Source organism: Olea europaea, chromosome 19, assembly GCF_002742605.1.
Source record: "Olea europaea var. sylvestris chromosome 19, O_europaea_v1, whole genome shotgun sequence".
In the NCBI taxonomy this organism is placed as follows: Eukaryota; Viridiplantae; Streptophyta; class Magnoliopsida; order Lamiales; family Oleaceae; genus Olea; species Olea europaea.
This window is the reverse complement of record NC_036255.1, coordinates 8,259,393-8,286,104: the sequence shown is the minus strand read 5'-3', so window position 1 is coordinate 8,286,104 and position 26,712 is coordinate 8,259,393. Positions and strand designations below refer to the sequence as shown.

Sequence of the window (26,712 nt, the reverse complement as noted above, 5' to 3'; positions counted from 1 at the left end):
CTAAAATTTATTTTTTGTTGAGTATACTTAAGGAGATAAATTTTAGAGGCATGTTAAGTTATCACATAAGATGTGAGAAGATAAAGAGTTGTCAGCTTAATGATCTGGAAGTTGTAATTGATAATATTATCTACCCAAATATTATATTAAGACTTGTTGAGTATACTTAAGATCTTAATATAACAGATGGGATCCCAATCCACTAGGAGTCAAGTATGAACTCTATAAATTTATGTGAGAAGGTCATAAATTCGAGTTAAATAGTGGAAGCATAATTAATTTAATAAAAATTCGTGTTAAATTAATTGATGTATTTTATGTAGTATTTTTTTTTGTTTTTGTCATTTATACTTACTGAATCGTGAGTAACTATGTGTATTTAGGTGGCATACTGGATGCCAACAATCAAATCAAATCAAATATTTTTTATTGACACCACAGTTTGAGAATTGTTCTCATGCATGAGAAAACTGGTTACGTCCTTGAGTAGCCCTTTCCAGAGACACTTACTGATGACTCGATTAAGGAAGAGGTGGCTACTGTAATAAACACAGCGACGATGATAGTATTGCACATATGTGATGCTTATAACTATGTCACCTGAGTTACAAAAGCAACTTGAAAGTATAGATGCTAACCATGATTTTTCATTTCAAATAGTTGTATGATAATAATCATGTGTGGAAAGATATGAGACTTTCAAGCAATTATAACAATGCGAAATGACTTAGGAATCTTCAATCAGTGCTCAGGTACTATAAATGATTGACATTGAGAAGTGTCTCAATTGAATTCAAACATGAACTACGAACTAAGTATTGACTTAGCTCTACAATCCTTGTCAGAGAGCTATTCATGCTAGTTATGAATTATGATATGAATAAACTCGAATGCACACTCATTAAGTTGCTTAACCTGCTTAAGACTGTTATGCCCAATATCAAAGTTACAAGTGGGCAAGCGATTGATTCCTCTAAGGATATTAAGAGAAAGTCTAAAGGGGCTTTAGGAAAGCATCCAATATGGTTAAGACTGTCAAAGCGAAGGACAATACCGAATTTAATGACCCTTGGTTTCATTATAGAATGAAAAGGTCATTGAAAAAATACTGCAAGGCTTACGTCTACTTCAAAAGCTTCTTAGGTATTTGATATCAGACGTGGATATCATATTTATATAAATATGGAGAAACTAGATAGAAGTAGATCACTGTAAAAGGGAGAAGTTGACCTACACGTTGAAGATGAGCAAAGGTTGCTGCATTGTTTGTAGGAATATACTTTTTGCCATTGCCTTTTAGTTTAGAATTGGAATTAGAGAAATATCGCTTTGTACCCACCATAGCTAGAACATTAAAATGAATTTCATATTCGGACATGATTATTTTAATGTTAAGGACAATTGTTGTTCTTATTTATCTTGATGAAGATCCTATTGGTTATGATAAATTACAAAATGACGTTTATATTTTTAATACTAAGGATTCTAAATGAGTATAGAAATTATAAGGCATAAACGCGATAATCTAATTATTACCTAAATCTGACATGGCAGACTTTGTTATGTAGATGAAATGCAATATTACATAGAGATGTGTATGTGGAGTCAATTAATTTTGAATCATTTGACAAGTGCATATCATGCATATTAGACACAATGACTAAATCTCCTTTATTTTGAAAAGGAGAAATGTCTGCATAAATATTTGCATAATACATAATAATGTATATGAACCTATGTCACTTAATGTCAGATGAGGTTTTTCTTATGTCATCAATTATCATGTATACTTGATGAAATTTAAGCATGAAGTTCTTAAAAGGTTTAAAGGATTCAAGCTAAAAGTAGAGAAACAAATAGGAGAAGATACCCTCACATTAAGATCCCGATCGAAGTGAGAGTATCTTAAAGATAAAATTTAGATTATCTAAGAGAGAATGAGATTCTCTTACAGTGGACTCCTCCATATACACTGCAGCATAGTTGTGTATCTAAAAGGAGGAATCGTTAACTGTTAGATATAGTGTGATTAATAACAAGCCATACAAATCTCCTAAAATCATTTTGGGGTCATACACTAATTACAGTGTGCAACATACTAAATCATGTCACAGCTAAGTTGATTAACAGAACTCCATACGAGTTATAGAAATGTAATAATTCCAATTTATCTCATATGAAAGTTAGGGGTCATGACGATTATTTGAAGCGCCTTAAATCGTAAAAGTTTGAGACTAAATCCGATAAATACATATTTGTGGATATTCAAAGCTGATATTTGAATATAAATTCCATTATCGTGAAGAAAGACTTCATCTCACGATATATCGTCCTCTTAGAGAAAATGTTAACTCTAGGGGAGGACAATGGGAGCAAAATAGACTATGAAAGAGTTCAAGAGTCCACAGATATAGTTAACCAAGTAGATGAGTCCGGGTTTGATTCCATATCTGATATGGGACATACTCTTGATCAGGAAGTAGAGACTCCCGAGGATATGACATCTTCATTTAAATCTAGTAAGATTATTCAACCTTGAAGAAGGTGCGAATCCACGATTACTAATCAATTATTATTAATCCAGGATGATGAACCTACTAATTGCATAAAAATAAAGTCAAGTGTTGACTTAAAAGAGATAGGAAGAGGTCATGAAACTCGAGATGAATTCGACGCATGTGAACAAGATTTGGACTTTGGTCAACCGTCCTAATTGGATAAAACCCATAGGTTTAAATGGTTTACACTAAAAGGTTGACACGGATATGAATATTCATACATACAAAGTAAGGCTAGTAGCAAAATGTTAAGTGTTGACCTTGACAAAACATTTTGCCTGTAGTCATACTAAAGTTCATTCGAATTTTGGTTGCAATAGTTACATATCATGATTATGGGTTAAAGTAAACCTCTTGGAGTTGAAATCTTCGATTTGATGAAAAGTCAAAATATTTGATTTTATCAAATTTGAAGACGAATTGTATGTTTACAAGAAAATAATGGGAGAATTATTGTATTCCTAATATGATGGGAAATGACATCCCTATATTTTAATCGTTAAAATAATAGTTGTAAGGATTTATTCATGAACAATATGGGGAAACAACTTGATTTATAGAGATAGATTTAGAATATTGCTTAATCGATCCCAATCTATATAGATAAAATTTTGAGAAGATTTTCCATGGAGAAATTAGTTTACTTTTAAATGGTGTGTTAGAAAGGTTCCAAATATGAAATAATTGTTGATTCAAACCTAATACATATTGCTTCAGAAGCAGCAAAGAGTTGCAATATGGATCAAGATGTTCATTTATGAACTTGGAGTAGTTCCTAATATTGTTGATCACATGCCATTGTATTGTGATAACAATAGAGTCATCACGAAAATGAAGGAACTAAGGTCTCATCAATGATCCAAACATGTATTAAGGTGGTATAATCTCATTAGAGAGATAATATATAGAAGTGACGTAAAGAGAAGAACGAATTCCCACATTTGACTATATTGCAGATCCGTTGACAAAGAGTTGGCGTAGCATAAACATGATCTCATGTAGACTCTTATGATATAAGATATATACTTTTATGATATAAGATACATAAGAGACTGGATCTTTTATGATATAAGATACATAAGAGACTGGATCTAGTGTAAGTGAGAGTTTGTAAGTATTATGCCTAGGTCCAACTAACTTTGGACATAAATATTTTTAATATATAATTAATGCGATTTAATGACAGATCTATTATTTAATTAATAGACAATAAAATTAAATAATAAAGTCCGAATATTCAAGTTTAAGTGATTTGTTAATAACAAGGAATTGTGATTGTGATATACAAATTACATATGATTAGATCTTGAATAATCCATGGTCGTGAGTAATAACGAGATACGAATATCGTTATTACGGATAGACCATCATGTGTGACATTTCTTAAGTAAGTAGCGGATCTCACGAGTTAAAATGTGGTGATACTTAAATAAACGCATGTATATTTTGTTATAGAAAGAAACATTGAAGACCCGCTAAGAGATTCCACATAATAACCATCTGAGTGTTAGTGGTTAATCTCTAACGTTCGATAGTGAAATTGGTCATTTGACTTGAGGTCGTCATAGTGCCTTATATGAGGGAAGTCATGCTTTAACGGTGTTGGATATTGCTTTGCCAAGGGCCTCTAATACGGTATCATTCGAGTATGTCAAAAATCATACAAAGGTTGTGAATGACCAATAGAGGATTCGTCACTCTTAGATAATAAGAGATTGTGATCTGCATTTCGTTCAATTAAATCAATAACGAAATCCTTAGCCAATGTATACTCATAAACGAAAAGGAGTTTTCGACTCACGTTAACTTAATAATAGAATGAAAGATATAATCGATAATCGAGATTGACACACTTCCATATCTCATAATCGATCGGATCATATTGACGAAGGGATTATAGTTTCACGGTAAACGAACGAGTTTGATTTTGTCATACCACGTGACATTTTCTGTCATATGTATTGTCTTGACACATTTCTAGATGTCAATCTGGGAATAAATTAAAAGAATTTTTTAATTTATCAATTTTGATTAGATTAAAATAATATTTCACGTCGTTGGGCATCGTGATCGAGAACCTGATGGGTTGCACACAAAATGAGAACTAGAAGATTGTGATTTGTCAATTAATTAATTTAACATTAACAAGCATTTGATAAATTAATTAATTGAGTTGTTTATTTATATGCCTAAATTAATTAATTGGATTAATTAATTCACGGACCGAATTTAATTAAATGTATTAATTAAATATTGAACAGGATTAGGCCAAGCCCATTTGGGCTTATATATAAATATGACTAGGTTTTTAAAAACTGTAGAAATTTTTCATTATTCTTGCTAGCACAAGAAAAATTCTAATACTACAATCTTGTTCTCTGTGTGGATCACCGTTGGAGGCTGGACAATTGGACAGCTATGGGTGGCGAATCAAGGTTGCTGGAACAAAGAAAAAGCAAAGGGGTTTGCAGATCTAGAAAAATGTATGACTTTTATCACAATTTCTATCTAAACACAAATATGAATCCCGACGGGAATCGAAAATTATTTTAATTTTCCACTGTGCATATTAAGTAGATTCCCAACATATATTACCTACAGATTACAAGATAAAAGCAGGAGTGACTTGAACTAAGATGGAAGGAAAACAAAGTAAGCACTCTACTCAGTAGAAGTTAATACCAAATTCTTGGCCCTGGGGCATAATCCAGTGGTGCAAAGGATAGGAGTGAGGTTATCTCACGCCTTGCTGACAGCCATAGTGTGGGGGTTCGATTCCTGAGATATGAAATTAAACTCCTTGTAGGTATAGTATACAGACAGCTCTTGTTCTCTGGTCTGTTGGGGTACATTCTGCGATTTACCTCCCTCACAAAGTTCTAGGGACGGGACGGTGGGGGTCCTCAAGATTGGGGTTTAACCTTTTTTTTAATACCAAATTCTTTCAAACCTCGTATTTGAGGAAAGGCGATAAGAGAGAGAGAGAGATTGTTTTAACGGGAAAAAAATATCAAACATAAAAATAAATAAATAGGTTTTCAACAACTTCTAAAAAAGGTTAAATCCTAACCTTAAGGGTCCCCCACCACCCCTGCCCTGGAGCATCGTGAGGGAAGTAAATCGCAGGTTATGCCTCCAAGGGTACAGGGTGGAAGGCTGCTTGTACACTTGCACTTACCCAAGAGTCAAATCCATATTTCAGGATTCGAACCCTTGACGCAGCAGTCTCAAGTAAAACTGGATTTCTCCACCCTCCTCTTTTACCACTTGGAGATGTACCCTGGGGCGGTTTTCAACAACTTCTAACTCCTATCATTGGAGATGTCTATTGATGTTACATAGCTTCGTTGCTTAAAAACTCAGGAAATCAAATATCCCAATTCCTTGTTGCCTTCACTAGAATCATTAAAATCTTACCTGTGACCTGAATTTTGTCTCCGGGCTTTGAATCACATAAATAGTTGCTGCATGCTCCTTTCTTTGAGGGTTCTTCTTTTCCTGTCTCAGGATCATAATAGACAACGCGTCCAACACACAAACTTGCAGTCTTACCATCAAAATAATCGCCATACCTGGAAGATGCAATTGCATAGTGACGAACATTCTGGGGACTGCCAGGCATTTTAGGGTTCTCACCCTGAAATGAAATAGATGAAATAAATTAGGGCAGCGAAGTGGGGGGAACATACGATAATGTTCCATCATATTCTAGCTTAAATTAACCCAAAGAGATTCTCTAAGTAATAGGTTGATGAAACTTCACAGAACTTTTTGTGATTAAGGTCGAAACAGATGGAGATTCTTTGAACTTACAGGAGGAATGATCCCATAACTTTGTCCTTCCCAATGAGGAAGGTTGCCACCATGATCGATGACAATATGACATGCTTCTGTAGGAGCCGTTGGACCAACAATCGTTTCAACTGAGACAATGGTTGCTGTATATGGTTCATTGCTTTTGTATAAATGTAGTGGAGGCTCTTTTGCATCCTCTAGCGTTAAGGGTGAAACTGTAACCTTGGGTTTTCTGGGTTGCTGCACTGACATGCAAACCACAAATCGACTTCTTGATCGAGCATTTTCACTCTTCAAGTTAACAGCAGGTATACCAGAAGTCCATGATTTATCATGACAAGTCTGCAATAAAATGAGATTCCATTAGTGTTCAGAACTATAGTTTTCTCATCTTTGCAGGTCCCTTATTGCAATGAGCAGTAAAAACCAAATAACATAATTTCTTCGCAATATGTTAAAAGAACTTAAAAAGCACGTCCCTAGCACTAAGCATAAAACATCAAAACTTACAGATACTGAAATTCACCATCAGAGATAGAAACTCAAATTAAACAATGAAAGATCTATTGGCCATCTAAACATGACGAGCTTCACTGAAAACCAGGGAGAAAGCTGGACAGGATGCAATAATAATGAAGATGCAAAAGAAGATCCAAGTTATGTTTCAGAAAAGGAGAGGAAAGAGATAATGAGGTTTAAAAGAATCCAGTATCTATAATCATTTTGATTGTTTCGTCTTCTTACATCAAGGCTTATTCAGCGTCAGCTAGCTACAAGCTTTAGATTACAAGGTACTACATCAATATTGTATCAATTGTACCTCAATGTCAGATCACATCTGAATCAGTTACGCAACAAAAGCTACGAAATTTAGCATGCAGAATATTTTAAATTCAACAATAATTAAAGACTAAATAACAACCTTAAGCACGGATATCCTGAAGGATGAATCACTACTGATAGGGACCCCAACTGGGACCTGCAACAAAATCCAATTTTTTGTAATAAAAAAGAAACAAACATAAATTTAACATATAATGATTAAATTGACCTGAGAGAATATGCAGTGAGCCATGATCGGATCAAATATAGCTTCAAACTATACAATGGTAAGTATGTGTGAATAAATTTAATCTGGAAAAGCAAAAGACTGGAGAGAAGTGATTGGAGTTTATATAGCTGCCATTAAAGCTAATTCTTTAAAAAATCATTTTTTTTTTCATTTTTAATCACACGTTGTTTTAATAAAATATTTTTACAAGGAAACTCAATTTTATTTTATTTTTTCAATTTTTTAATCACACGTTCTCCAAAATTTACTATTACAAAAACTATTTTTCCAATAAATCAAGCTTAAACAAACCCAAATAGTAGTTGGCCCCTGTTTGGTGAGGATTAAAATCAGATATTTAGTAGATTTTGATAAATGTTGATGAAATATATGATTGAAAAGTTGTGAATCTCATAAAATATATGGTTAAAATTAATCATTGACTTTGACTTAGATTAAAATCTAAATTTTAATCTGTACCAAACAGTCTCTTATAAACATGAGCTAATGATCCTGTGGGCAATTGCAAAGGAAGAGTTCTTGGCTCTTCACCTCTCTATATATGTGGAAGGAGTTAATTAAACTAGTGATTTTATTGGATTATCAATTGGTACTAAAAATAAAAGGTTATCGGTTGTTCACTCAATTATTCTTAGAGTTAATCATTCATCATCCGGCTCATTTCTGTCTGTCCAACTAGGCATAAATTAATTTTCACATAGTAGATAAAAATGGATGCGGCACGCAGACAGTGTTAATGGAGGAAACAATCGATAAAAATCCAACTACGATGATGACAACTTTGGTTCAAGTCCAAAGTCGTAAAAACATCCTCCAATGCCAAGTTATCCTTAAAGTGAAACGAACCTAAGATTCCTCCCTAAAAACAACAATTAAATTGAACTCCACGAAAGAACTAGATTCGTGTCTTGATTTTGAGTAACAAGGGTGACCCACAAGGTCCAAAAATAAAAATCAAAGTAACTGTTGAAAAAGCTAGCAGTATTTGAGACCATATGCATTTTTTATCAATCATGTTACACATACATTTTTGTTGACATCAAATTTGACACACTTATGAGGTGGCAGCTTTTTATGCACTAATTTTAAAAACACTTCAGACAGCCATGTTGGGTCTTTTGATACCCAATAATCCGGGCGATGATTTAAAACAGTTATCGAATTATTTATCGACACCATGGACTTGGCTCGACTCGGAGACGAACTACACTTTTTGGATGGCTCGGGTTTGGGTTGAATGATTATTTGGTTAGTTAGACCATTTAGTGATTAATATGGAGTTGGAAATTGGCCCATTAGTTTAGGTTATATGGCAGTCCACTTAGAGATCTCTTGGCCCATATTTGGTGACCTATACTAACCTATATATATGTATCTATCTCCCAGCCGTTTTGGTGTGTGTGTGTTGTAGCAAAGGAGAGGAGAGTTGAGAGAAGAGAGGCAGTCGAGAGAGAGGAAAGCCATGCGAGGTTGTGAGTGAGATTCAACCATTGTGATATCTTCTTCTTCCTCTCCATACCTTTGTGGATTACTAACACCACCACCCTTCTCCTTTGTGGGGTTAGAGAGAAAGAGAGCAGTCCAAAGTGAAAGCGAAAGTCTCGGGTCGAGTCGAGGTAAATCGGTGTACGTTTGATTGTTTTCTGAACCCGGAATCAAGATTTATCAAGTGATTTCCGCTACAAATGGTATCAGAGCTTGTGTTGTTGATAAATCTATGATTTTTGGGGCTAAAAACAGGCTTGAAGTGGTCAGAAACGGATCTGAAAATCAGAGGCAGAAACTGTCCAGTTTTTCAATTTTCTGGTGAAACCAAATTTTTTTTGGAGAAACGGACACCACAATTGGACTGTGCCGTTCAGAAAGGTTGGCGTGTCGCTGGCGCATGGGATTGCCGATGTGGCGGGTGAGGGCACGTGGGTCTCAATCCGGCGATGTTGTCTTCAGACAAAATGATGTTGGAGATGAGATGGACCCTGCGGTATTGTCCGATTTCAGTTTGGAGCAATACAGTGAAAGCTGGACGATTTTGCCCTTGGACGTTCAGGTGTCGAGTGTTGTTTTCGTGTTGCTGTGGTTGCTGTTGATTTTAGGATGAATAGTGAATTCCTAAAGTGGTGAATTCGCATGTCTCGATATTTACGGACCTTCAGACGTGGTCCGCTCGGTATCGTATTCTTTGCTTTTCATTATTCTAGTTAAAATAAATGTATAGGTTAATTATTTATTTTTCGCGTTAGAAGTCATTGTGTGATGTGACGTTAGGTTTGGGGTTACCGTGAAGGGGGTAATCATTGCCTGTTGTTAGACCTAGGAATTACATGTTAATTAATTGCCTTAAATTTTATGTAAATTTGTCACCAATTTTTCTACACTGATAGAATTACATGTGACCTTAGAAAAATTTACTTGACTGTCCTGTGTGAATTATGTGTTAGTACTTTGCTTGTGATCATTATTTGGTATTATTGGCATATATAGGTCTAAGGCAAGTGCGAAAAATAAAATATATTTTAATTATGGTAAATTTTGGGTATAGTTGAAAGAGATTGTCCCAGGATGATAATAAAAGGAAAGATGAGGATAGAGACGATGTGAATGTGACTTTAGAGTCGAGTAGTGAACATAGTGATGTTTATTGAGAGAATAAACCTGGTTCTTGCATTGCATCTATATGTAATCCTTTCTGCATATATGTGGCCACTTAATTCTGTTGCAACGTTGGTATGTTACACTTTCAATATATTTGATGTGTGTAATTGCATGAATTAGAGTGACTTATTACTTTGTGTAATACATGTACATGCATAGTGGGTTAAGTTTTGTGGCGTACTCTATTTGCTCTAAGAGTGGTGTGAGAGTGTGGTAGCGAGAAGAAAGTTGGGCAGCCGTTTCTCTCCTTTGTCTTTGTGAGCCTATGTGGTTTGTGAGATTATGTGAGGCAGCCATGTTAGGGTTACCTTCTTTATCTTTGTGAGCTTCTTTTGTGAGTGTTGTGAAGTAATCGACTCTTTCTTCGATTTTTCTTTGTGAGTGTCACTTTCGCCGTTTTCTTTGTGGACTTTTGATTGGAGAACCTTTGTGGTCACCGAAAGGTGTTGTTTTGCCGCAGTGAGTTTGTAATGCATTAGCAGTGAGTTGGATGTCTTTTGTAAGGTAGAGTATAGATGCCTAGAGGTGCATTAGTGATATGCACGGGGGATGTAGAGTGTGACATTTGGATCACGAGTGGAAATGTGATCAAATGTGTAGAATCCTTTATCTATGAAAGAGATCCTGATCAGGTGGAGTGTGAGAGAAGTACTTCTATCACTTCTGTAAGATGGAGTCCCATTATCCACGTAGGTTGGGAGAAGTGATGTGGTGATAGAGGATTATCCGTGGACTTAGGATCTATTGTGACTTACCAGTTAGACATGAGTTAAGTGATATGTTTAATGAGTATGGTGGGCGATGAGAGAAGATATGTGTTCTTGAGGTGTGAGCAACACGGAATGGGATATGATAAGTGTGGTGAGATCTTTTCTTGGGGTCATTTATGCATTTGTTGCATATGTGTGTGACCGTATGTTGATTAACTACGTGTTAATTTGTGGTTCTGCGTGAACGTGATTTTGAAAAGATCTGTTTGTGTGTTATCCTATATACCTTCATCGTATGATTGTTTGTTCATTGAGAATACTTGTTTCTACTTGGGTGCTCTTAATCTTAGCCCTGGTGAGTACATGGAGCAAGTATGGTATGTGTTTCGGTTCGAAACACGAGGCAAGTCTGTGATTCCAATTTTATTGGATTACCTTGATTGTGCAAGTATAAACTATGTGTTTTGGTTGCTTGCAGATTATTGGGCATCAAGGTAGAGATTGTTGGGTTTTTTGATACCCAATAATCCGGGCGATGATTTAAAACAGTTGTCGGATTATTTATCGACACCATGGACTTGGCTCGGCTCGGAAATGAACTACACTTTTGGATTGCTCGGGTTTGGGTTGGATGATTATTTGGTTAGTTAGACCATTTAGTGATTAATATGGAGTTGGAAATTGACCCATTAGTTTAGGTTATATGATAGCCCACTTAGAGATCTCTTGGCCCATATTTGGTGACTTAAAGTAACATATATATATGTATCTATCTCCCAGCCGTTTTGACGTGTGTGTGTTGTAGTAATGGAGAGGAAAGAGGCAGCCGAGAGAGAGGGAAGCCATGTGAGGTTGTGAGTGAGATTCAACCGTTATGATATCTTATTCTTCCTCTCCATACCTTTGTGGATTGCTAACACCACCACCCTTCTCCTTTATGGGGTTAGAGAGAAAGAGAGCAGTCCAAAGTGAAAGCGAAAGTCTCGGGTCTAGTCGAGGTAAATCGATGTTCGTTTGATTGTTTTCTGAGCCTGGAATCAAGATTTATCGAGAGATTTCGGCTACAAACCAATGTTACATATTTTGACACATAGGAAAATGTCAAGGACTTGTGTAGAACTAGTTTAATCCTTTTTCATATACTTATGAGGTTTAAGATCCGGTATGGGTTATGTGCTTTCTTATATTGAGTTTGACACAAACACATCTCTTACGCTAATTCCTTATAATTTTATGTTTGATGTCCTTGAATAACTACTATTTAAATGTTCAACGTGTCATAAATACTTATGTTTAAATTATTTATTATAATCAGTGGTAGAAATGGATCAAGACTACTCGTTGGCCGTGAGTGAATAGATCCTAGAGCAATGTAAGGTGGTCGGCCTTCTACTTTCACAGCCCGACTTGACTTGGACAAGAGTTAAAAACTTGTTGGCCCCTCATCCCGTACTTAGGGTCACATATAGGACTACATTGACATTATAAAAGAGTTTTGCTATGTATACATCTGGGTGTCAACCTCAGATGACTTCTACACTCAGAGGGAAGAGACTATCTACACGCAAGTCCCCCTCTTGTGAATGTTGTCATTTGGGATGTGAACCCCCAATGTACAAACAACAAAACCCTCATAAAATTCTTTTAGAAAAAGTAAAATAGCTATTTTTATAGGAAAAATATATATAATTACCAACCTAAAGATAAGTCACAATAACCTACAATTTATGACCACAATTACATACTAGTCACCATCATATAATGTCATTTTTACAAATCACAAATTTACAGGTGACAACTTATTTATTAATCACAAACCATCAAATTAATTGATCACGACTTATTTCTTCATAAAAATCACAAATTTTATAGATCAAATATTACCAAATTAATTGACTACAAGTTATTTATCAATCACAAATTAAAAATAAATAAATACAGAGCTAATGGCTGGCCCGTTAATTAAAGGGACTAAGGGCGGGGGGCCTCACTTCTGATAATAGGGGCGTCCTGATCCATGGGCCATACTGGGCTCAACTTTTCAATGGTCTGTCTGGCTCATGCCGCTGAGTCTCAATTGGACTTGTTGGAAATCTCTTTTGAACCAAAAGGGTTTGTATGATAAAGTTTCTGATAATTTTTATTGTGAATTTTGATAATTAAAAAAAAAAAAAAAAGATAAAATGTGTTTTTAAAAAAATTAATAAAACTTGTGTGTGCTATGATCTGTGTAGTTAAAACTAAGTTTAACCAATTAATAATTTTTTGTCAAACAAGGTGATTATAACAATTTTTTAGCATAATTATTAAAAATGTAAGAAAATCAAACATGATATTAACCAGTTTTAAGTTTCCATATAAAAACTATAAGAGGGTATTTGATTGTCGATATTTTTCACTCAAATTTCTATTTTTGTGCAATTTGATTAATACTTTTTTCATGAAAAATATTTTCCTACTTTTGTTCAGGTGATCATATTTTTCTTGAAAATAAAGAAAATATTTTCTTTAAATGGAATAGGTTTTTATTTTCCAAATAATTCAATTTTGTCTCTCTTTCTTTATCATCAACTCCCTCTCTCCCATCTACATATTAATAAAAAATAGATGAATATAATATTTTTCAAATTGAAACTAAAATCAATCAAACATATTTAATTAAAAATTTTCATGCAAATAATTTCTATGCAAAACTTCATTTTCTTTCTATATAAATTTAATATTTGTAGACAAACACATCCTATATTATTTACTAATCAATACATAGAGAGGCCCACATCCACTTGTGGCTGAGATTCTCTCTCCCTGTCTCTGATCTGTGATCTCAAAACGGGGACCACTCTCCCTCACCCACATATTCCAATTTCCCTAACCGGCACAACAATTTGATATCCTGCAGCGCGGATATAATGCAACCGCACAAGCTGCCTGATTTAAACCAATGAATCAGCGAATTTACTCCATTACATTTCACCAATTAAAGTGTTTAATTCATGAGAAATAAACTCATAAGCATAAGTAATATGATACATCAGTTGATTGATCAATCATTTAGGGTGTGTTTGATTACATTTATTTTTCATGAAAAATATCAGTTTTCCATCCAAATTTTTACTTGGAGTGTTTCACAAAATTGCAAAAAGTCCAAAAATTGTCAATATAATTGATATTTTTCTCTGGCTTGCTTTTACTATTTAGTCCCCGTATGATTTCCATTATTTGACTACAAAAATGAAAAATATAATTTTTATTTATCACATTATGTCATCATATTTGATTTTTTATTTTTTGTGTGGATTTCGTAACGACTATATTTCACACTCTCATTCTTATAAAAATGAAAATCAAATGGAAAAAGAAATAGAAATAAAATAGCTGAAAATGGTAAAGAAATATCCAATTTGACAATAAAATAGCTAAAAATGGTTTTAAAATCCAATATGTGTATCCACGTGGCAGTAGAAAGGGTAAACTGGTAAAATCGACTTCTATATTTCAGTTACTATTTTGGAGTGCATTCTTTTTCCTTTTCCCTCAGCCACAGGCCACAATCTTCCACCTACCCATTCTAGAGAGAGAGAGAGCTCAGAAGATCCTCGGCACTTTGAATTTTCTTTCCCAGGTAAAAATCTAACTCCTAATATCCGCGAACCTCGAGGTGCAGATCTTATTAAAAAATAAGGATATTTGAAAATTATGGTTAAGATTGCGTATTTTTTAAGTTTTTATTCAATTAAGTAATGCCGCTTTGATTTTTCAAAGTTTTTGACTTTTGGTTAAATTTGTGACCAGGAGTGTGTTAACGAAATTTAGGAGCTAAAATTAGTTGAATTTTCGATTTTTTTTAGCCGATTCGACTTGATTGAAATTCCGATTGAACTGACTGTTATTGATAAGTTTATTGAAAGTAAATCGCATTTAAGTTTCTTGTTTTTGATTGTAAATATTTTGATAACAGTGCTCGAAATGAGAGAGCGAACACAGTACGTCTATTGAGCCTGGGTTCTTCTCCAAATTTATTTTTGTGTACCTGAAATTATGTGTATATTCCCGTGTTTGTGTACGAACTAGTATTACAAATGCACTTTCTGGTCTCTGCATTTCCAGGTCTGCGTTCGTGGAGCAGCATTATGACGACGTCTTCAGTTCATAGCCTCACCGGTAAATTCATTGGAATTTTTGTAATGTTATTTTTTTCTTTTTGGGTTAATTTGATTACCATTTTTCATTGAATTAGGGACAATTAACGTGTTCGAATGCAGGACCATGAATAGTTAAATGATTATTGATGTCTACATAACTTCTAGTTGGAGATATGATAATGTTTAATTGTCAGCAATAATCATCTGTATGTATTTATTAACTAAAAATCTCTTGTATGGAGATGGTATGGCTTCTTTCGGAAGGGAGATCATGCAACTCCTTTTTATTTTCCTATTTTTAATATTCTCAATATTTTATAAGGAGTCAGTTTCATTAAGAAGTTTGTTCCTTTGGAAAATGACCTCTTTGCATTAGTTTATTGTGTTAGGAGCACACACCCGTATGGTGTTTTATGCGTCCCTTCTATATGATCTTTGTGGTTCACGTTTAACATACAAGAATGCCACGCTCATGCCCGTTGATAATGTTGATTAATGTAAGAAATTTGGGCTTTTCGTTCCAATGATCTTTTTTGTACTTTGGACATGCAAATTCCACAGATTGTTTGCTTAAATGGAATTCCGCACTTTTCCAAAGAGTAAACACTTGGAGACGCGTTCTTATCCCAGGCTCTACAAGTTCTATTGTACAAGTGCTTGTTGTAAGTCAAAGGATATGATAGGTTGTTTCTTGCGGTGTTGTACCCTGAGCTAGAGGTGCACTGAATTTGACTCGTTGAAGCACTGGAGCTTCTCTATCTTACATGGATGCTTTCCGATATATTATTCTAAATTGCAAGAGATGTTTTACTCTGGAGCAGCGAACTTATGATGCACAGGGTGTAACAATTGTGTTATAACTGTTCTTACATGAATGAGTAACTGGACATGTTCTTAGGATTTGATAAAGCAAATATAATGCTGCGGGCAATCATGCTTTCGATGGGAGGGTTTTCCATTTGGTTGTCTGGGAAAAAATACTGATGCAATTCGTTGGATCAGATTTATGAATCCAAAGTTCTGGATAGATTGCTCGACATCATTTTTTTAGGTTGCTTGTTCAACTGTCAACAGACAGAGAGTACTGGCTCAAAGCCGGGAACAGAAAACTGGGAGTAAAAATAATAAATTTACAGTGGCATCTGGATAACTATAGAAATAGATCTGCTCACCACAAATAGGTTTGAGACTGATGTTAATCTACGGTTATAGACTCAGATTTTTGTAGATGGGGAGGAAAAAATTTTATGAAATCGATAGTGTTTTTGGAGTACAATATTCAATGTAATAATGTTATATCTTATGAATCATTTATTGTATCTTGATCTGATGCTAAGAGAACTGCCTCATTTATGATTAGCATCAGTTTATTGATTAGAGAACTAAAGATGCAATGGTTCCAATTGCAAGGATATGCAAGGATGGGTGTTTTTCTTTTAGTACTACTTGCAAACTGAACTGCACTGTGCAAACAAAATGGGACAAATATTAAATCTATAAATGGCTCAAAATTGGGTTTGGCGAAGTAGTTTTGTTTTACTATCATATTTTATAAAGAAATTTAATGTCTTCCCTTCATGTTTAGAAGAAAATTTTATTGATTTGCTTCTGATAATTTAGTTATGTAGGTGATTTTCTGAAAGTTCTTTTATGGCGTTTATGTTGTTATCTGACATTGGATTTTCATTGTTTATCTATTGTCCTCTTATGATCTACTGGTTAGTTCTATACCTAAAAGCTAAATGTTTAAATTATTAATAGAATAATGATTTTCAGATAGTGAGGTTGATGAGCAACAAAAACATTCTGACCTGCAAATCCAGTCATCTTTGGATACTGGGATCACTCATCCTGGCATTACATCACAGAATATGCATTATGCGTCACCTGCACTTGGAGTTGGAAATGCCATGGTAATCTTTCAATTGGCAAATTATTTTTATATTATTGCAATATTGCAACACCTAGCTACTCTGCTGCAGTTTCAAAAGCTTCAGGGTCTGATTTGATACACAAAATCATCTGTTTTTGGATCTTTCTCTGAAGTAATATATGCCTCTGTCATTTTTTCTGCATAGCAAACCTAAACAATTCGTCACATGATTGTTGTTTAGTCAACAATAATTTAGTTCTAAAGAACATGGAGCTGCTCACTGCCCCTTAAAAATTATCGTTCTACAACAGGAAAGAAATAAAGAAACAAAAAACAGTAATGTTTGGTGAAGTAATTTATGTGCAACAGTAAATGGTATGAATTTGTCCTCAAAAGATTCCACGTTCAGCTGTGACATTATTTTTCCTCTCAGTCCTATTTATCTGATCTTCTGACTCTGAAGTGCTGATGTTTTTGACATACATGTAACTATTAATGATCACTTGTTCTCATTCTTCATCACTCTTAACTGAAATATAATATGTTGCAGGCACAAACAGCTTATCCGTATCCAGATCCTTACTACCGAAGTATCTTTTCTCCCTATGACACGCCGCCTTATCCTTCTCAACCTTATCCATCCCAACCAATGGTAATCCCATGTAATACGCTCATCTTAATGGAATTTTCCCGTCGATTTGAACTTCAACTTTTTCTCCCTTTAGGTCCACCTTCAGTTGATGGGAATTCAGCAAGCCGGTGTTCCTTTGCCCTCGGATGCTGTTGAGGAACCTGTCTTTGTCAATGCAAAACAATACCATGGCATAATGCGACGTCGGCAATCCCGCGCAAAAGCTGAGTTGGAGAGTAAAGCTGCCAAGTCTCGGAAGGTATTGCATGGCGTTGTTTACTTGTATTCTAGACTAATTTATAATTTGACTTCATTGTTGCCAGACATTGTTAATTTATCAGTGTCTTTGATTCCTATGCTACCATTTTCTTTTTCTTTTTACATACCATAACTCATGAGGTGTGTGAAGTTTAGGTAATTAGATCCTCGTGTTTTACACTTGAAGAAACTTGAGGGATCCAGAAAATATTCTCCATAGCACCTAGGCAAAAGTTAAGATGCACTGTTAAGATTCTTGATGTCTTTGATAATATATACACGCACACATACATATACACACCATAACTTTACAGCTTACCAATACCATCCAACTGATTTTGCAGCCCTACTTGCACGAATCTCGACATTTGCACGCATTGAGAAGAGCTCGGGGAATGGGGGGTCGTTTTCAGAAGAAAAATGAGAACCAGCAGAAAGAGGTTCAATCAGGGGATCAATCGCAGGCCAACATCAATCTGAACTTGGAAAAAAATGCTCCCACTTCCTCAGAAAGTGCCTAGTGAAGATTTGATTCAACGCTGGTGGTTGTAATTTAGCTTTGTATGTACAAATTCAGTGATAGGTTCATTTTAGAGAGTTGAATTGCAGCAGGTTGTGAATTTCCGATATGCAGTAGCAGTTTTCTTCTCAAGGGTTTAAGTTATGCACTCTCCCATACATAATGATGATCGAGTCGCTGTTTCCTTTAGTAATTTATAAATTTGGCCGTTTGAGAGTTCCCCTAGAAATTTAGATAGAATTTCTGATTATATTCAGTTTGCCCAAGAAAACTAAAATAAGGTGATGTGAGGCATAATGGTTTCTACTAGATTATGTATTGAATGAGGTTGATGCTTGAGCTGAAATTAAATTTAAGTGCTAGAGTGAATCATCAATTTTTCGTTCTATTGGGCTGCATAAAGAGGGCATTTTTTTTTCTTCGGAAAATTTCGTATTTGCATCATTATGAAATAAAAATTCAGATAATAATATATCACGTTATAAATTTTAAAAAAAAATACTAACATGAATGGTGAATAATTTAAAAATTACTCCATACCAAAATTAGATTCCAAACAAAAATGTAACTAACGTTTTTCAAATCATCCTCACTTTTAGCTTCTCAGTGGTGAGGTAGTGCATTTGGATGCCGTTGCTATAGTGGCTCTAATTTTTAATCTATGTAGCGATGGTTTTACAGTGATTTTGGAGTGGATCTTTTTGGCAATAGTGGTGGTAGTGAGTTTGTGGTGGCGGCTAGCATAGGGTAGGATGGAAAGAAGAGTGTAATCAATTATTTGGTTGATTGTAACCAACAATTAGTTAATTTATGAACAATAAGTAATATGTGATCCATGAAATATATAATTTGTGACCAGTAAATAATATGTGATAAAAAAATGTGAAATTTCGAGTAAATTTGTAATCGTGACTCAAAATTTGTTAAGTAACGACTAATTAATTTAATAATTTGTGATCGAGAAATAATTGTGACCAATTTGATAATTCGCGACCGTGAAATAAGTTGTGACTTTTAAAAATTGCAATTTGAGATCAAAAAATAAAACGTGATCTATTAATTTTATAATATATGATCGTTAAATAAGTTGTGGTTTATAAATTTTTTAATTTGTGATTGTGACGTCTATAATTGTAACTAGTACGTTAACGGTGATCATAAATTTTATAATATTGTGGTCTTATTATATTTATCTAATTAATTAATATAATTTAATTAAGACTTGATTTTTGAAATAATGAAATTAATTTCTTAATTTCGAAATTGTATTTTATAATCAACTTATATATGTAATCTTGCCCCAAAAATATAAGTCCATATTTTACAATTATTACTTAAAAAATATTTTTTTCTGCATACTAATTTTCTACAATACATTTACATAATAAAATATTTTACACGTAAATCTAAATATTTTCCCGACTTTTTAATCATGCATTTTTTCTAAAAATCATTATTCAAAATATTTTTTCGGCCAAATATGATCATCAAATAAGGCTAAACACTACACTTATAAGGAACATGGGTCGGCCAAATTTGACTCAGTTCTGCTTACCATATGCCAAGCTGAAAACCAAGTTAGGCTATACTTCGGGCTCCTTTAATTCGAGCGGGAGCTATCTCTGGGCTGAGCTCTCACATGCTCATTGCCACCTCTGCTCTACGCAACAAAATGGATCAATCGGAAGATGAATCCGTAAGAACAGCGTCAGAAGATATTTGCCTTACGCCCTTTGTATAGAAATGATTGTGTTACGCCTCTATTTGAACCACTTTGAAAAGTCCACCGTCACATCATGCGAGGTGTGAAACACTCATCCGAAGTAGTTCCGAAGCGACTTCACCAATGGTGACAATCTGCTACAACACCACGAGGCATAGGCAATCTTGCGGAACTGACCAAAGCGCCCTCGCACCTTCATCCGAGGCGAAATGCACTACGGGGACCTCGATCAGAGGATCCTCCCCCAATTTCAGAATGAAATTTTTATCAAGATCTTTTCTGCCCCTAAGGTTTAAAGTGATTTGACGTCTCCATGAGTTTATTTGATGTGACATATCAATTTTACGTCAACTCAATTCGGGAGAAATAATTATCCGCAGGCTCTATAGACGCGGCTGATTGACACATATGAGCAGATGCCTCATATCGTCCAGGTGTATACACGTATCCCACATCAAACAGTTCTTCTCACCTATAAATACCCAAAGCTTGGCAAGAGGCAAAGGTAATGAAATTCTTACTCCTTAGCACTCCATAGCAAGCAAATATATATATTCTCCTCCCCACCATTTTGCATAACCTTGATACTGTTTTGATCACCTGAGCCTAACTTGATCGTGGGAGTGTATATAGCCGCCGCCACTCCCGAGGGTTCCGACCGTGTGCATCTGACCGTGCGTTGATTGTGCGCAGGGAGATACGTGGAGTGGCTATTGATTGGCCACGTGGAAGGTTCAATTTTCGAGGTCAACAGATTGTACAAAAGTTTACTAGATTATTCACATGGTGGACCCCATGTAATTTCTACTAAAAGGGAAAATTTTGTAAATAAGAACTTAAGTATCACATATTTCAAAATTAAGAAAATAAGTTTCAAATTTCAAAAATCAGATTTTTATTAAAATTTATTTATGATTTAATTAGTTAATTAATTATTTTATTAATTAAATATATTTAGGTCACAGATATATATACAATTTGGTCACAATTAACAATTTAATTAGTTATTTATTACTTTTTCATCACAAATCAAAAAATTTATGTCATAAATTTTTTTACGATCACAATTCACAAATTTTTTAGGTCACAGTTTGTTCGTTGGTCACGAATCAAAAAAATAATTAATTAATTTTTAGTCACAACTTCTTTTTTAATCATAAATCAGAATTTTTAATGTCACAAATTATTTTACAGTCACAATCCAAAACTTTTGTAGGTCACAATTTGTTCGTCGATCACAGATAAAAAATTAATACATCACAATTTATTTATAGGTCACAAATTACAAATATTATAGATCACAACTTATCAAACAATCACAAATTATCTTTTATATTGGTCACGGATTAACTAATTAAATGATCACATTCAACTAATGAATCTATGACCACAACCAAACAACGACTGCCTCTCCACTATAGCACCGGCAAAACCATAACACCACCACTGCTCACACTACACACCGCCATCTCCTTTATCACAATCTACACAACACCATAGCCACTACCCCTAGGTACCTACCAAAAATCCATAGAATAGCCTCCACCATCGCACATTAATGCCGCCTACACATACAGCAAAAACACCAAGTGGTGCTGTATTCTCAATGCAAAAGCCAGGCAAATAATGTCCAGATCTTAGGCAGCCCATCACAGCACCGCACCGACAGCATCGTTTGAGCTTAGTGCCGGTAGCATCGTGTACTGTAATCTCAACTCAGAAGCCAATCAAATGGCATCCAAATCTCAGGCGAATGGTGTCCACCACCTGTACCACCAACCATCGTCACCACCACCGCACTGTCAACATCACCACCATCTCCATTACACCACAACCACTACACCCACGAAAATTTCCCCAAACCAATTGCGTCTGCTACCACTGCCTCCACTGGTTTAAAACCAGATCTAAGAAATGAGGAAGGATACACATGACGAGAGGAAGGCATCATCGTACGAGAAGAAGGAAGTGGGAACGTTGAGGCGAGAGGGACTGAGTGATCTTCAGCGACAAGGTTTTTGGCACAGAGAGAGAGAGAGAGAGAGCCGAGGGAATTGAGAGAGAGAGACAGAGAGAGTGATGGAATTGATATAATTAGGGTTTGAAATTGCTTAATTAATTTTTAAATATATAAATTAATTTAACAAATTTTTGATTTGTGAAATACTAAACATAGCATCTTATTTATGAAATGAGGATTTTTAATCTATTAGAATCTGTAATTTTCACTAAAATAATGCCAAAAAATCACCCACCCACTCACCCCATATTGTGTGTTGTTTGACCAAGTTCTGTGAAATATTTTTCTATACAAGTAGCTATGCTCAAGATATTTCTAGAAGTTTCCAAACCCTAGTTGATTCCCTGGATTTGGATTCTGTCAAGCAATCCCAACACCACATGTATGTATATACACATACACACATGTTCTATGCACATATGACGTGTGTATGTTGGGAAAATTTTAATTTATTATGTGGACCTATATATATGTAATTAAGCCCCCCTTTGGTCACATTAAATTTCATTTCATTTTTCTCTATCATATTTTTAACGGCATAATCTTACATAAAATAATATTACACGTAAATCGAAAATTTTTCCTTCTTTTTCAACAACTCATTTTTCAAAAAAATATTATTTCACTCATTTTCATTTCAAAAAATAGGGGCTAAATTGGGGCTAATTGTATATAAGGCTATCTCAAAGTTAAGCCTAAAATTAAAGTGATCTAATAAAAAATTAAGTTGTTGGGTTTAGGACATCAAAAGGAATGCATTGACTTTAAAGATATTTTCTCTCTGATTTCCACGCAAGAATCTTTTGGACTATTATGGTATTTGTGACACATTTTGATCTTGAGTTACATCAATGATTTACAAATTAAATAAATTCATCTATGGACTCAAGTAGATTTCCCGACAATTGTATCATATATTTCATCAAATAATTATCTCTTTTGGTTTTCAGATAAATATAGTTGATGATAGTGTATACCATAAGTTCAGTAGGAGTAATCATATTTTTCAGATATTGTATATTAATGACATACTACTTGCCTGCAATGATATAGATTTATTGCACAAAACAAAGAGATTTATATCATGAAAATTTGAAATGAAAGACCTTGATGACGCCTCTTTTGTGTCAGAGATACAGAAATGCTGGAATTGTTCTCAAGGCTTATTTGAATTATCACAGAAGAGCTATATTGATAAAGTTCTTAAAGGATTTGTGATGCATGTAAATAAACAAGGTGATACCCTTATTACCAAGGGAGAAAAGTTTAGTCTCAATTAATGCCTAAGGATAAACTTAAAGAAAATAAAATATAGAAAATTTTACGTGCTTCAACAGTTGAGAGTTTAATGTATGCTAAGGTTTGCATATATCTGGATATGATATTCATTGTTTGAATGTTAGCCAAATATTTTAGTAACTTTGGGAAAGATATTTGGAAAGTAGCCAATTATGTTAGTATTTATAGAGAACTAAGGATTACATGATTATATTTATAAAAATCAGAGCAATTGGAGATCGTCGAATTTTTTATTTTTGTCATGGAATATGATTGCAAAATTGGTCACTACATATTTTGGATAAATTTGGAAAACCACTTTAGTTATTTTTGACAATAGCAATCTTGTGTTTTAATAAGAGCTTGATGATTTTAAGGTTTATAGATATTAAGTTTTTTCTAGTTGTCAAGGAAAAAATTCAGAATGTTTAGATTTCTATGGAATATATTATGACACACTCTATAATTGCAAATTTGCTTACTAAGGGACAATTACCTAAGGCTTTTTATGAGCATATTGTTCATATGAGTGTTGCATCTTTTGATGATATACCAGTTTAGTGGGAGTTTGAATTCTGATATCTGTTTTAGACACATAATGTTATCCATGAATATTTGATTTATTTTAGAAATAAAGTATTAGTTCAATTCCACTCTCATTAAAATATATTATTGTTTTCATTAAAGAATAATGTATGATCATTGGAAATAGGCATGTTCAGATCATATCGTACGTAATTTTCATTTTATATATCCACACTTAATCCATGCCATTTGATTGTATTGATATATACCATTGAGTATTTAGTTATGATATTTGTAACGAAAATTGCTTTGATCGTATATTGACATAATTGGTGGACGAGATTGATCGGAGATGCTTTTGGTTATGATAGTAAAAGTTTTGACATCATAAGGTTATACACATTGACCAAGTAACATATGTGGCTTAAGTGGGAAATTATTAGGAAAATTTTAATTTGTCATGTAGGCGTATTATGTAATTAATTGTGTATAAGTCTATTTCAAAATTAAGTCTAAAATTAAAGTGATCTAATAAAGAATTAAATTTTGGACTTAGAACATCTAAATAAAATGTGGGCCAAATTATACGTGCAGAGACTAGATTCTCTTAAAAATTGTATTTCATGATAGACGAAATACTTATGGATATATATAATGTTATGGTCTCCAATTTATATGCAACTTCTCATTTTTTGTGTCATCTCATCAACTATAAGATAAATCATATTGAAGAGAAAGATTCGGTACCAACAATCAAGAATCAAGAAAAAAGAATTCAAAAATTAAAGCTATGGACCAAAAAGCAAAACCAATAACAAGAATTAAATAATCAAAGAAAGCAAAAGTCAAGGTTAGAAGAAACTTTCCAACATGGATGATAGAGGAAACAAAGCCATCAATGCTCTTGGGAAATTTGCAAGAGCTGCACCCGATGAACCTCTCATCAAAAGTGAAGAAACCAAAAATGAAAAGATTGCAGTTCAAATTTCAAGATTCAAGATTCGGAATCAAAATCCAATAATAAAGAATCATTCTAAAAAAATTAAGGTATGTTCGCATTATTAATTAGATATGAAGGATATTGACAATAAAGGAATTTAGATTTTAAAGTTTTAAAGTTTAAAGTTTCTGAAAGTATCAACAGTGTATACTATAGATTCCTAATTGATTTACGTTTCCAATTCTCCCAAAAAAAATAAAAAAAAAATAAAGAAATAGAGATTGGGAAGGCTGCAGGATAGTAATGCAGTTTTATCCCTCTTTAATAATAATTTAGCGAATTGCTTTATAAAAGTTTCTGCGGATTTCTCCAGGAATACCTGTGTACTGCAATCAATGAAATCGGACCTTGACTACATCTTTCTGAAGCTGAGGTATGCAACTATGAAAGTACTCTAATTTTTTTTATTTCTTTGTTTCTTTTTTATGTGGTCCATCAAAAGAAACAACCTTGTTATGGAATCCAATCATGAGAATTCAGGTAAAATGTAGTTTCTTTGTAACATTATGTTGGCATTGACTTGCTTTGAATCCCCCGCACAACATATGAACGAGAAGATTTAATTCCATATAAAATCTTTGAAATTTTTGGGTACGATGACTGGATGAAGCTTTAAAACTTTCACGGGATTCGCAGCAATGTAATTAATTTAATCGCAAAATATGTTGAAGTTGAAACTTTCAATTAGTATGCGTCCTCATAGATTCTTGAGCTACACTACTTAAATCAGGACAGTTTTGGCTTGATGGAAGCCGAAATGGTCTCACTGGAGGTATGCGTAGTAGTTGGTTGGGTCTGTGACCGTCTTAGTTTGTTCATTGATCTGACAAGCCTTAGATATAATAGGCTTTTTATCTTGCAAACTTGATTTTCATTCAGTTTAAAGCCTAATATGTGTGACAATCTTCATTGACAAGGGATATTCCGTGGCTTTTCTCATGGCAAATGCAATTATGACTTGCCAGATAAGAGTTATTCATACAAATATATGGATAGAAATTTTAGCATTATGTGCCCCGGAACATAACTCAATGGTACAAAGAAAAGGAGTGAGGTAGTCTCAACCTTGTTGGTAGTCGCAGTGCGAGGGTTCGATCCCTGAAATATGGAATTAGACTATTTGTAAGCACCAGTGTACGGGCAAGCTCTTGTTACCTGGCCTGTTGGAGCACATCGCCCCGATTTACATCCCTCACGATGCTCCAAGGATGAGGCGGTGGAGGTCCTCAAGGTTGGGGTTCTACATTTTTACAAATTTTAGCATTATGTCATAAGCTAGGAAGGAAGAAAATCAATCGACTGAAACATGATTTAGAGATAACAATCATTTAAGAAGTTGAACGGTCTGTTGTGTCAATCCTTTAACCGGTATGTTCTTGTCTCTTGCTGTATTATCATACTTCTGGTAAAACGAATTTTGTATTTTCCCTCAACTTATTTGTCACCAGATTTCTAATTAAACTTTCATTTTGGTGATTAAAAATGTGGTGTTTGTTATGAATTGTCAGAACATTAAGGCAAAGATCTTATCGACCTATCCAGATGCTTTTCCAGATTATTCTACCGTAGAAGCACTCGATCGAAGACCAGACCTTGAACTGCCTCAGTGACTCCGGCGCTGCACATATCTCAGATTTTTTTAATTATTTTTTTCCTTTTATTCGATTAATCTCTATCAATGGAGATAGGGCTTTGTGAACTTCTGAACTATTTTCCTTGTGCTTCAGTAGTTTATAAGAATGTGATCGCGTAAACTGAGATATTTTTCTAGTTATTCATATTTGATTCTACTGGTTTTCACTGTTGAGTAAAATTTTGCAAGTGTCGCGGACTTTATGAATTGAACGAAAGGAAGAAAGAAGCAATTCAGATGCAAGTCCGTTTCAAAATTGAGTGAGCCGCAGCATATAGTATGACAACGAACTATTTCATAAAAATATAATAATAATGATAAT

The 26,712-nt window shown here is 34.2% G+C and overlaps 3 protein-coding genes across 4 annotated transcripts in view; 2 read left to right on the top strand and 1 right to left on the bottom strand.

Annotated features, from left to right (window-relative positions):
- Positions 1-6,688, bottom strand: part of LOC111368420 (ferredoxin--NADP reductase, embryo isozyme, chloroplastic-like) — a 10,965-nt gene extending 4,277 nt beyond the window's left edge. Inside the window, exons 1-2 of the mRNA XM_022989642.1 lie at positions 6,372-6,688; positions 5,976-6,195 (exon numbers count right to left, since the gene is read on the bottom strand). Of these exons, the coding sequence (XP_022845410.1) occupies positions 5,976-6,195; positions 6,372-6,605 (454 nt within the window). The 5' untranslated portion in view covers positions 6,606-6,688. The remainder of the gene's footprint in view (positions 1-5,975; positions 6,196-6,371) is intronic.
- Positions 6,689-14,314: 7,626 nt separating this feature from the next.
- On the top strand, positions 14,315-18,432 carry LOC111368681 (nuclear transcription factor Y subunit A-7-like). Of its 2 annotated transcripts, none has more exons than XM_022990074.1 (6): positions 14,315-14,409; positions 14,895-14,948; positions 16,706-16,842; positions 17,353-17,454; positions 17,528-17,692; positions 18,036-18,432. In XM_022990074.1, the coding sequence occupies exons 2-6, from the start codon at positions 14,918-14,920 to the stop codon at positions 18,210-18,212; spliced, it is 612 nt and encodes a 203-aa protein (XP_022845842.1). In that variant the 5' UTR covers positions 14,315-14,409; positions 14,895-14,917; the 3' UTR covers positions 18,213-18,432. The 2 variants fall into 2 exon arrangements, with proteins under 2 accessions (XP_022845842.1, XP_022845843.1); XM_022990075.1 differs by lacking the exon at positions 14,315-14,409 and adding an exon at positions 14,752-14,770.
- A 3,416-nt stretch (positions 18,433-21,848) lies between these two features.
- On the top strand, positions 21,849-26,557 carry LOC111368294. The gene is made up of 4 exons (XM_022989530.1): positions 21,849-21,948; positions 22,264-22,336; positions 24,978-25,146; positions 26,266-26,557. Exons 1-4 carry the CDS (start codon positions 21,849-21,851, stop codon positions 26,365-26,367), a joined length of 444 nt encoding a protein of 147 aa, XP_022845298.1. The 3' UTR covers positions 26,368-26,557.
- The last annotated feature ends 155 nt before the right edge of the window (positions 26,558-26,712 follow it).